This window comes from Tauraco erythrolophus, chromosome Z, assembly GCF_009769465.1.
Source record: "Tauraco erythrolophus isolate bTauEry1 chromosome Z, bTauEry1.pri, whole genome shotgun sequence".
Lineage (NCBI taxonomy): Eukaryota > Metazoa > Chordata > Aves > Musophagiformes > Musophagidae > Tauraco > Tauraco erythrolophus.
In genome coordinates this window covers 29,420,061-29,432,166 of record NC_141496.1, presented here as the reverse complement: position 1 = coordinate 29,432,166, position 12,106 = coordinate 29,420,061, and the positions used below count along the sequence as shown (strand labels likewise).

Below are 12,106 nucleotides of genomic sequence, written 5' to 3'. Positions count from 1 at the left end.
TTTGTTCTGGTTCATTTATAATGGTATTAATGTCCTTCTAACAACAGCAGAAATTGCCTGAGCAAAAAAAAAAAAAGTATGTTGTGAAAGAACTAACCAGATTTACCACTCTTATAATGTGATTTAGCTACTAGAAATAAGAATAATATCAGAAGGCCAAAACACTTAGACCACCAATGTAAGGAACTCTTCTGGTCCAGTGATTAGGTCACTAACCTTTTTCAGGAGTGCATTGGTAGCAGTTTCTGCTGATTACTCAGTATAAACATACTGGATAATACAGTTTTAAGTCTGTTACTGGCCTTATGAACTAGTCATATATTCAATAATTACTGTTTCCTATCTAGTGCCATATCTATCGCATCTAAGTTGCAAAAACATAACTAGTTTACCATCTTGAAGGATTTAGTCATTATTTGACAGGAAGATAGCCCACCTGGTGGGCAGAGGAGATGTTTCAGCCAACTCGCTGCCAGGCAGACTGCAAATTTGCAGACTGCAAATACATACAACACCTTTGGTTGTTTCAACCAAAATCCTCACTCCTTCCTCCAGCACCGGCACCATGTGTTTCATGGGTGAATGTGGAGAGCTGCCATGTGTTGTGGGGGAAGGATGAGTGGGAGGAGTGCTCTGTACTGAGATGAGCATTGCTGTGAGCTTGGGTTGCAGATCACATCTGCTGCAGGAACCAGCCTCACCCAGCACATTGCTGGCCTTGATGCTCTTGAGGTTCAGCCCTGGCATAGCTATCACAGTTTTTTTAAACACAAACATCAATAATACACAGCACTCTGTGATTTTTTTTCTGGTTTCAGCTTAAATTACTGTTTATTTGAAGGCCTAGTGCTGTTCAAAAGACCTGAGTTAGATGCCTTAGGAGATGTCTACTTCAAAGCATGTTGTTTGGTTATTGATGGGTCATGATCACACGGTGCAGCTACAGTTCTCTAGTCATTTCGGTCTGCCATGTGAATGAATACAGGAATTTTCTGCTTAGCCTGCACCCTTTTTCTCTATGATAATGTTGTAGTAGTGACATTAAAAACACGATGGTTGTGGGTGAAAGGTGTCACTGCTATTCAAATCGCAAACAATGCTTCTCAAATGATGTCTCTGTAGGTGGATGGAGGTCTGCTTGGAAGAAGAGCTGCCACCGACTACGGAGCTGGAGGAAGGCTTAAGAAATGGTGTTTACCTTGCCAAGCTCGCAAAATTCTTTGCCCCTAACGTGGTGTCAGACAAAAAGATCTATGATGTGGAGCAGGCACGCTATAAGGTAATAACTTTTTCAGTTCTCTCACCAGCAAGACAAAAAATCGTAATGTCTGTCTTCCAACTCCTTAAGATATCCAGGCATGGTAAGTTAACTTTCTGCGTCTCTTTTGTAAGACTGTTGGGACTAGATGGAAGACACACTCCACTAAGAAGCCAGTATGATAATTTAGAAATGTTTTACCCTTAGAAAAAACTATGTTAGTGTCACTTGATGCTTTTAAAGCTCAACAAATTACACTTCTGGCTCCAGAGAGAACATGAACTTTACCATTTATACAATTATTTCTAACTAGGAATAGGAGCCAAAAGCAATTCAGTAGTTAAACTTGATAACTATTCCAAATTTTCCTCATCTTGAATGGGTGACATTCACTTCATTAGATCTGTGTGTTTATTTTACCAAATTTAACACTGAGAAACAAAAAAACAAGCTACCAGTAATTAACCTTATCTTGCTACCCATGCAAGCTGTTCGTTAACTCCAAGATCCTTGATAATACAAAATTATATACATGTATATGCAGTAGTCCCACTCTGGAATGCATTATCTCAACATGTAGAGGGGGCAGACAAAATTTGAAATGGACATTTTTAAGGTGTAATCGCGGGCTCTTGTTTGAGAGCTGAGAAATTTAGCTGTTCTAGGTCCTATATAATTTACAGAACCATTGTTAAGAATCCTGGTTACATTTAAATGCTTCTCTTGAGAATCTTCAAAATGTGTTCAGGCTTCTTTTACCCCTTTAACCTGACTCTTTAAAAATTAAAAAAAAAACACACAACAAAAAACCAAACAAACCAAACAAACCAAACCCAAAACTTTCCCACTTTGCTCTTTTAACTGGTGCTTGTGTAGGCTATGGGAAAGGTCCAATATGGGCAACCTGGTGTAGTGGAGGGTTTCCCTGCCCATGGCAGGGGGGTTGGAACTAGATGATCTTTGAGGTCCCTTCCAATCCTAACCATTCTGTGATTCTCTTCTATGATTCTGTGATATTCAGGTAGATCTGAAGAGTGACCAAGAGTTCCTTATCAGTTCTCCTTCATAGTACTGCTAAGCGGTGTTACCACTTCTGTAACTTCTGTGTTTTGGAGGTAGTGGTTCCTGGGTTTTGACAGCCAGCTTTTGCTGTCAGAGACTACTGACAAGCTGTATAAATGGCTGCTTCAGTATAAATGGCTGCTTCAGTCACAGTCCACCCAGATGGGTACAAATCTGGCTTATGTTACACGAAGGAATGAGCTGGATAGAGTGAGGCTGTTGATGTGCCAGGATGCTTCATTAGCAGCATTGTGACTGTGACGCTTTGGTGTCCAGGATCAAACAAGGGAAAATTCCCTGAACTTGACTTCAGGGTATAAAATTGGGAAGCAACAGGAGGATCAATAACTAGAAAATTGGCTTAATGTGATTTTTATCATCTTTTCCTTCTGTGTTTCCAACAGAGATCTGGCCTTCATTTCCGGCACACTGACAACACTGTGCAGTGGTTAAGAGCAATGGAGTCCATTGGTCTGCCTAAGGTAAGCCTTTAAATTTTAGCAAAGAAACTGCCTCAAGGCAGTGACTCACTGAGATCCCCTTTCATCTGCTTGAGCATGAACCGATTGCTTACAATACGTCTGCGGGGAATGGGTAATTCAGGAAAGAAATCTGAACAGCAGGTAATGCTGAAAGCGGTGGGATCATCAGTTATGTGCTACTGCTGCCGGTGTGCATGGGCAGAGGCTGCTGCGGATGAGTGCTGTGGGTGGGAATACTAAGGATGCTTCTCCTGTGGGAAGACAAGTGGGGACACTAGCAGTGTTTTAGCTATATCTTATTACTAGTACAGTCTCTGTATGGGGCTGAAAGGAATAAAGGTTTAAAACAGAAAACTGAAATATTCACTTCCTTTTGGTTACTACTACTACTTTAAGTTACTACCTCTCATTGTGTCTTTTGCTGCCTCTTTCTCTTAAGGTACATCCCAGTTTATCTGCCTCTACCCTGTTTCCAGACTGTCCTTGCATACTCCAGCGCATCTGTGTGGCTATGCTGCTGCTCCTCTTCCACCAGCTGCTTTTTTGGGTCACCTCTCATATTTATCTTCCTCTTTGTGGGTCTTTGTCATCTCCCCCCTCTGCTGCTGTTTCTGGGTACTAGTGAGCCTTTTTCAGACAAAAATCCTTTAAGAAAGGGCTGTGTGAAAACACCTACTCTGCTTGTTTGGACGTTTTGGCATCCACACACAGCCTAGAACAAGTCCTCCCTCACCCAGGCTGCGCAGCAGCTGCCCTGGGATGCCTGGATGGGGGCAGCCCCAGTGCTGTCCCATGCGCTGTGGTCAGGCACAGCGAGGATGCTCAGATGGCTGCCTGAAGTGTTGGTCCAGTGGCCAGTCACTGCAGGCAAACTCACTGCAGGTGCCTGTAAGCAGAAAAGGGCACCTACGACTGCCGTCAGAAATGCCATAGAGACAAGGAAGGTCCTGCCTTTCCTGTGTCTGGCTTTTTTTTGTCTAATTTGAGTCCTCTGTTCAGCTGGATGATTTCCACCCTGCCATCCCTCCTCTGAAAGATTTCTCTTCTGTTGTGGAGGATGGTCATGGCCAAAAGTTTTCTCAAGTCTCCCTCCCTCCCAAAGCTGTTGTGAGCAAATGATGAAGAGGGCACTGTGCTCCTGACTTAGTCGTGTCCTATTAACTGTGGGATGGCGCAGCCTCGAGTGCCCAGCCTGGGCTAGAAGCATGCTGCCAATTCTCACGGTTAGCTAAGTCTTTTATTTTATTTTTGTGGGGAAACAGTGTTTAGTGACTGGGACCAAGGCCAAGAACAAATTAGTGGTAGAACTAGAATTGGAACTTATGATGTGGCTTTTTGGCTAAATTGCTTAATATTCCTCTCTCTAAATACCTTTCTCCATAAATGATGTATTCACGAAGTTAGGGGTGCTGGCAATTAGAATTTTGCATTTATAAACTGTACTTGATAGGTTTGGTTTCCAATGAGGCATTAGAAATTGTAACTGTATCCCAGTTTTTGGATGTCTGGAGGAGGACAAGCCCTACTAGCTGAGCTTGTGCCAAAGGACCTTTTCTAAAAATCTTGCTATCTGTTTATCGTCTGTTTTCCCCTCTTATTAAGTAGCTTTTATGCTTTATTAAATTCTTCCTTATGAAAACTACTGATAAAGTTTAAATAATATCAGAAGAGAGTTGATTCATAACTGCATAGAAGTAACAGTTGAAATTCTATGAGTTTGAGGTATGGTTCTGCAGAGAGCACATTTTAGCTACTTTTCTGCTCAGTAATATGTCATCTTTAACTGTGTGCTCTTTGTTTTTCAGATCTTTTATCCAGAGACTACAGATGTCTACGATAGGAAAAACATCCCTAGGATGATATATTGCATTCATGCTCTAAGGTAAGTGGTGATGGGAGTAAAAATTGAAGTAACTGCCAAATCTAGCAGTGTAAGTCTTGAAATGGCTTTAGGGTAACTAGTATATCAAAATCTGCCAGAATTTACAAGTTCATTGAAGTTGGAGACAAAAGTCTGACTTCTTCAGGACTCTTGGTCAAATTATTTTCAAAATAGAATTGCAGGACTACTGAATTTAGCACAGATATCCATTTCTCTGTGAGTACACCCCCCTCACAAAGTGAACATACTATTTCAAAACACGTATTGCAATAAAAATAAAGAAGTTAACATATCTTTCTGTCCCAAAAGAGGAGCAATTAATTACTATATTTTGAGGTCATTCATGTAAAAAATTAAATTTTTCAAAGATTTTAAAGTTCTGAGCAACTTGATTTTTTGAATGTAAAGTCAGGATGACTTTGACGACACCACTGAAGACAAATCTTAAGTTCTTTTTTATGTCCTGCCTTAAGGATATTCTTTGTTTAGCATGAAAAGTAATTAATATCTGCCTGGTGCTATCCCAGGTGTGAGGGACAGTAGTGTCGGCAGTCAAGTCCTCCCTCTCGTGGCTCTCCTAGCTCATTTCCTGCATATGGAGTCCTTTTCCTTTCATTACTTTCTTGCAACTAAGCTTGCAAAGAACATAATTAACATGCCCCAAACTCTTTTCTACATTCCTAACAGTGTTCAAAGGCACATCAGCTGCTCCAGGTCTATAGGTCAGAAACTATACAATACATGCTGTAACTGATTTTTTTTTTTTAAGGTCTAATTCTTGAAACAGTGTGCCCACTCTTGCATTCCTCTGTGTGCACTCACTGCCAATAAACAGGGCATACTACCAAAGTTCATCGTATTTCTTTCAAATGCTAGGTGTTTGGAGTTGACAGTCCTGGTGTCTTTTTGTCACCTTTGACAAGTGCTGCCACTTGACGTTAGTATATCTGATGTAATATTAACTGGACAGTATCACCAGGACTGTTGGAGGGTAGCTCTCATCTAAAACTTGGGAGTGCGGTCTGTTCTGTCAGTGACTGTCTTGTGTAAGCTTGAAGTGATTTCCTGAAAAGGATAGAATCATAGAATGGTTAGAGTTGGAAGGGACCTCAAAGATCATCTAGTTCCAACTCCCCTGTCATGGGCAGGGAAACCCTCCACTACACCAGGTTGCCCAAAGCCTCATCCAATCTGGCCTCCACTTGGACATTGAACCGTTGACCACAACTCTTTGAGTGCAACCATCCAGCCAATTCCTTATCCACCGAGTGGTCCATCCATCAAATCCATGTGTCGCCAGTTTAGAGACAAGGATGTCGTGTGGGACAGTATCAAATGCTTTGGATAAGTCCAGATAGATGTCAGTTGCTCTTCCCCTATCCATCAATGCTGTAACCTCATCATAGAAGGCCACCAAATTAGTCAGGCAGGATTTGCCCTTAGTGAAGCCATGTTGGCTGTCACCAATCACCTCCTTATTTTCCATGTGCCTTAGCAGAGTCGCCAGGAGGATCTGCTCCATGATCTTGCTAGGCACAGAGGTAAGACTGACTGGCCTGTAGTTCCCTGGTCTTCTTTTTTCCCCTTTTTAAAGATGGGGGCTATGTTTCCCCTTTTCCAGTCATTGGGAACTTCACCAGATTGCCACAACTTCTGAAATATGATGGATAGTGGCTTAGCAACTTCATCTGCCAGTTCCCTCAGGACCCGCGGATGCACCTCATCAGGTCCCATGGACTTGTCCACCTTCAGGTTCTTTAGATGGTCTCGAACCTGATCTTCTCCTACAGTGGGTGGTTCTACATTCTCACAGTCCCTGCCTTTGTCTTCTGTGACTTGGGCTGTGCAGCTGGAGCTCTTGCCAGTGAAGACCGAGGCAAAGAAGTCATTGAGAACCTCAGCCTTCTCCATATCCCGGGTGGCCAGGTCCCCCGTTTCCTTCTGGAGAGGGCCTACATTTTCCCTAGATCTTTTTTTATTACTGCCATATCTATAGAAGTTTTTCTTGTTGCCCTTGATGTCCCTGGCCAGATTAAACTCTATCAGGGCTTTAGCTTTCCTAACCTGATCTCCAGTTGCTCGAACAATCGCTCTGTATTCCTCGCAGGCTACTTGTCCCTGCTTCCACCCTCTGTAGGCCTTCTTTTTGTGTCCGAGTTGGGCCAGGAGCTCCTTGTTCATCCATGCAGGCCTGCTGGTGTTCCTACCCGACTTTCTCTTTGTTGGGATGCACTGCTCCTGAGCTTGGAGGAGGTGATCCTTGAATATTAACCAGCTTTCTTGTGCCCCTCTTCCCTTCAGGGCTTCATCTCATTGTACTCTAGCAAGGAGATCCCTGAAGAGGCCAAAGTCTGCTCTCCTGAAATCCAGGGTAGTGAGCCTGCTGTGCACCCTCCTTGCTTCTCTAAGTATCTTGAATTCCACTATTTCATGATCACTGCAGCCAAGGCTGTCCTTGAGCGTCATGTTCCCCACCGGCCCTTCTTTGTTGGTAAGAACAAGGTCCAGCAAAGCATCTCTCCTTGTTGGTTCCTCTACCACTTGGAGAAGGAAGTTATCATCCATGCATTCCAGGAACCTCCTGGATTGCCTATGCCCTGCTGTGTTGTCCTTCCAACAGATAGCAGGGTGGTTGAAGTCCCCCATGAGGACGAGGGCTCGTGAACGTGAGGCAGCTCCTATCTATCTGTAGAAGGCCTCATCCACCTGGTCCTCCTGGTCAGGTGGTCTGTAGCAGACCCCTACTACTACGTCCCCTGTCCCTGCTCTCCCTTTAATCCTAACCCATAAGCTCTCAGTTGGGACCTCATCTGTCCCCAGGTGCAGCTCCATGCACTCTAGCTGGTCCTTGACATAGAGGGCAACCCCTCCTCCTCTTCTCCCCTGCCTATCCTTCCTAAAGAGCCTGTACCCTTCTATTCTGACACTCCAGTCATAGGATTCATCCCACCACGTCTCCGTGATGCCAGTAAGGTCATATCCCAACAGGTGCGCACACAATTCTAACTCCTCTTGCTTATTCCCCATGCTGCGCGCATTGGCATGAAGATATTTAAGTGCATGGGGGTCTAATGTTAACCAGCTCAGGCTGACACGATGGGCTGTGTGCCCCTCCGGCCGTGTTATGGGCTGGCTCAGATGCTTTGCAGACGGTGGAAGAACACAATGAGTTTTTTCCGATATTTCCTTCCTCATGTATGAAGGAGGACTTTATCAACTTTGGATTTTAATGAACAAAGTTCATACATGAACAACAAGCCCATCAGTTAGATACCTTCTTAAGATCTGCCTAATAGTTAACAATGGCAGTAACTCTTTTCATCCTGAACTGAATTTTGCAATGGGTTGACCTTTGGTAGAAGTTTTTCTTTCTCCATCTTGACGTGCCCCAGGATTTGTGCCAGTATCAGAATTAGTCCGTGCTGTCTCAGCTTTCACTTCTGAGTTGGTCTTGTTTAAATTATTGTTCCTTGGTGCATGTCAACACAAAACTATAACTCTGCAGTTACAGTCTATTGTTTTAGAAATGGACTTTGATCAAATACGTCATGCCACACTGAAAGGGATTAGGCATGCAATGCTTTCACTTACTGTGCTTTCCCATGAAAGTGTAGGGCCTTGTGCCTGCATCCCATGCAGACTGTAAGAATTGAAGAAACAGTTGCTGAGCTTCATTTATTTCCATGCCTTTTTCTAAATGGCATATCATAAGTCCTTCATGGGAGTCTTTCAAATTAAACTCCAGTGTCAGTATTGAATGGCACACAGCCTACTTTGAAGGCAGCCTGGGAAACAACAGAAAGAAGAACAGGGTACTTGCTGGGCCGGCAGTGTTCTCTGTCAGGTTGGCGTCAGAACAACACTGAGCTGCAGGTGTCCAGTTCTGTTCCCCCTCTGCTGTTGTAACTACTGACCTGCTGGCATCTGTCCCCCCTGACTCCATGCTGTGCACCCTACCTGCTCTACTCTCTGGTTTTGTCAGAGCATCGTCTCCAGGGAATCAGTACAGAGTTCACTGACCCTGGAAAAGTCCATGTTCCTGTCATTCTCAGGGTCCAGCACCACAGCATCTAGAAACAGCAATTGCAAGGAAGCTTTTCACCTTTGCAGCTGTAGCATATGCACGTGACTACTATGTGAAGAATCACCATTGGGTTTAAATGTTAAATTCTAATGCGTCTTGGAGCACATCATCAAATTTCAAAGGCTTATAACTCGGGAAAATTGAGCACTTTCTCAGAGAGGTGAGGAGTTGACCTACTTCTCATTCTTTTTTATTTGTTATCATGTCATTAGTCTGGAGCAAAATGATTCTTGGGGTTGCCAAAAAACTATGTAAATCTAACACAGATAAGAACAAGAAAATATCCTATTCTTGGAAATCTGTAAGCGATCTTTGGTGAGGTTTTTCCTATGTTAATTCATTTATGCATAGTCAATGTGCATAATTTAAGTGCTTAAAATTGATAAAATTATTTTTAATTCCCCCTTTAAGAAGCATGAAATAGCCTTAACTATAGGTAATAGGAGCAAAAAACTTTGTCCATCCAAAGGGTCTATTTGATATCTGAAATGTCAATATTTCACAGGGAAAGTCTTTGGTTATTTGGGGTTTTGCTGATCTTTGGTCTGATACGGGGCCTGAAGATAGAGAATTACTCTAAGCAAAATGATTTAAATATCTTTTTAGGATATATTCAGGTTCAAGTCTGAAATTAAGACCATTGCACTTAGAATATGTGGAACAACTTGCACTGTCAAATGCAGCACTGATACTGCTCTGACCAGGAAGAAGTAACTTAGCAAACAATTTATAGACTCCTGTTGAATATAATTACCCTCTTGCTTTTCTCCTGTTGAAACATCAATACTTAAAGCCCAACTTGAAAAATACAAAGCCATAGGTCTCATTTCTTGCTCCATTTTTCTTGTGAAAGCCGATTTGAATTTGTTTCTGGACTAAATGAGGTTAAGAGCTGCCTCATTTAAATTAAGATGTTAACAATGATTCTTGTTCATAAATAGCAGTGCTTATGAGATTATTTTTTTCCCTGAAAAATTTAGTTTTCAAAGGGTCTTTACAAGCAGATCACTGCTACGTCCTAGACAAACTAACCCTCTAAAGCTGGACAGCTTCAAAACATCGTTTTCCTAGGAAGTAGTAGAATAGCAAGCATGTGTCTTGAAAAAAAGAACATTATTTTCAGATTTGCTTCTTTTATGGCATGTTGTACATGAGCTAAGCATAAAACAAGACCCAGGGACCTCTGTCTGACATGAACTACAGTTCTGTGTGGGCGATGCGAAGGGAACTTCACCTGGGAACTGCCCTTTCCCCTTTTTCTCCTCTGCTCCTGATGCCTCATACCCAGCTTTTTTAACCTCAAAACCCCCTGATTTTGATTTTACGTGGGTTCCTTGAGGTTCATGTTACGCTATAAAAGCATTAAGCAAGCTGTTTCGAGTGGAAGTATACCTTATAGAGAGTAGAAGTGTCTTTGTGTTCCTTCCAAGACTTGAAGCACATTTTCATTCAGCACCACCTGGTGGTTAATAAGTTTATCCAAAAACACGAGTGTAGGAAGTAATGCATATGGCTCAGTATCCTCTTGAAAGTGCTGAACAGCAAAAATATGAGTCTCTAATGTTCGTGCTACTTTTTTTTTTCTGCTGTCTATTGTGGTGACCTCCAAGAAAGCCAGCATAGTCCTGGGATGCTGCTGATCTCCATAACTGTTTGTATGACATCCAGACCTTCAGCCAGGACTGTGTCCCTGTCTCAAACTTAAGAGTAAAATCTCTTTAAAAGCCCACAAGGAAAGATTGACAGGCAGATCAGGGTAATGAAGGAACCTGGTTCATTACTGTGATCATGTGGATTTTTTCCTGCCATAGTAACTTGCATTTAAGACTGCTTTGAAAACAGAGAATGGCAGCAGCAATGATTTTGAGGAGCTGTGGCAGTGAAAAGAGTGTTGACCTCCATGAGATGTGCTCATGTGTCCATCAGGTCATGACAGGGCAAAGGAGTAGCTGTGGTAGCAGGGAAGATGAAATGCTGATTCTGTGTGCTCTGAAATAAATGACAGCTACAAATGTTTGCTTTGAAATCTCATCCTACAGTTTGCTAATTGAAAAAAAAAAACCCATGACAAAACACAAAAGGGAAATGTGCCCCTCTAGGAACAAAAACCCCAAGCCACAATGCACGTTTACAATGTATGAAGTTGGGGTGAAGTCATTTTAAAAAGAGGTGAAAAATAATTCTTTTGGAGGAATATGTTATTTAAGTCTTGTTTTTAAAATCTACTTTTTTGATCTCTGCTTGCAAAACTCACTTGTTTATTGAATTTCAGTGATAAATTATAGAAACACCAGTATTTTGTAGATTAATACATGCCTTGTGTTTGGAAAATGAATACTGAGAAAATGAATGTACTCAGCTGTTTTTTTCAGATAGCACCCCAGAGCTCAAGGAATAATGAGTAGATATTTTTCACGCTATATTGAAACAAAAGTATTGGGTCCTGGACAACATTTTAAATTGAGCTTTCTTTGTTTTCCAAACGCTAAATAGCTAATGATAGAAATATATTTTGAGATGGGCTTGGGTGAATTTGTTCCTTTACACTTAAGAAAGATGTCAGTGACTTGTGTGTCTTCAGCTATTAATTACAGGATCTAATAACACAAGTCAAAACAGGACATAGATCTGAAACTATAAGATGTACCAAAGTGCGTTCACATCTTGATTTTTTTTTCCTCAATACTAGCTTTTGAATTTCTTTAATGTCTTCCTCTAAGGTTTCCTACTTGTTTACACATCCCCTGGGATCTGAGATACAGATAGCGCCTCTATTAGACATGCTTCTTTGAAACATCCAAGTCAAAAAAGACTTTCTGTAAGACTTAAAAATACAGCAACTATAGAGTTAACTTATTCCATATTGGCCCATGAAAGTTGAGGGTTAAAGGACAAGCTTCATAAAAGTGCTTTTCTTGTACAGAAAGCGAAAACCTCAACCACACAACAAGACTTTAAATTCTAATTTTCTTCTTTGCAGTTTATATCTGTTCAAACTAGGATTAGCACCACAGATCCAGGACCTACTGGGAAAAGTAGACTTCACAGGTAATAAACTGCTTATCTAATCATATGTTGGATGATTTCTTCACTCAGTAAATCTGCTAACATTGTACATATTTTCTATTATAGTCTTTCTCCTCCTGCAAGGTTGTTCTGAACACATCCTAATTAAATAGGTGGGAGGCTGCTCTTTTAATGAATGTCAGTCTCCAAAGGACAGGAGGGAGTGAATTTGCATGGAATATTTGTCGTATCTTAGATTCCTTCAAAATGAGGAGGAAAAACTGCTAAGAAGCCCTGTCCCCAAGTGCTTTCAAAAACATTGCACCCTTTTT

At 41.8% G+C, this 12,106-nt stretch overlaps 1 protein-coding gene across 3 annotated transcripts in view; it reads left to right on the top strand.

The window, feature by feature from the left end:
* The window catches only part of IQGAP2 (IQ motif containing GTPase activating protein 2), a 113,675-nt gene that overhangs the window by 45,741 nt on the left and 55,828 nt on the right, over positions 1-12,106 (top strand). For all 3 annotated transcript variants that reach the window (XM_086630062.1, XM_086630061.1, XM_086630063.1), the window contains exons 2-5: positions 1,123-1,279; positions 2,725-2,802; positions 4,608-4,684; positions 11,749-11,816. In XM_086630062.1, coding sequence (XP_086486188.1) covers positions 1,127-1,279; positions 2,725-2,802; positions 4,608-4,684; positions 11,749-11,816 — 376 coding nt within the window. In that variant the 5' untranslated portion in view covers positions 1,123-1,126. The remainder of the gene's footprint in view (positions 1-1,122; positions 1,280-2,724; positions 2,803-4,607; positions 4,685-11,748; positions 11,817-12,106) is intronic.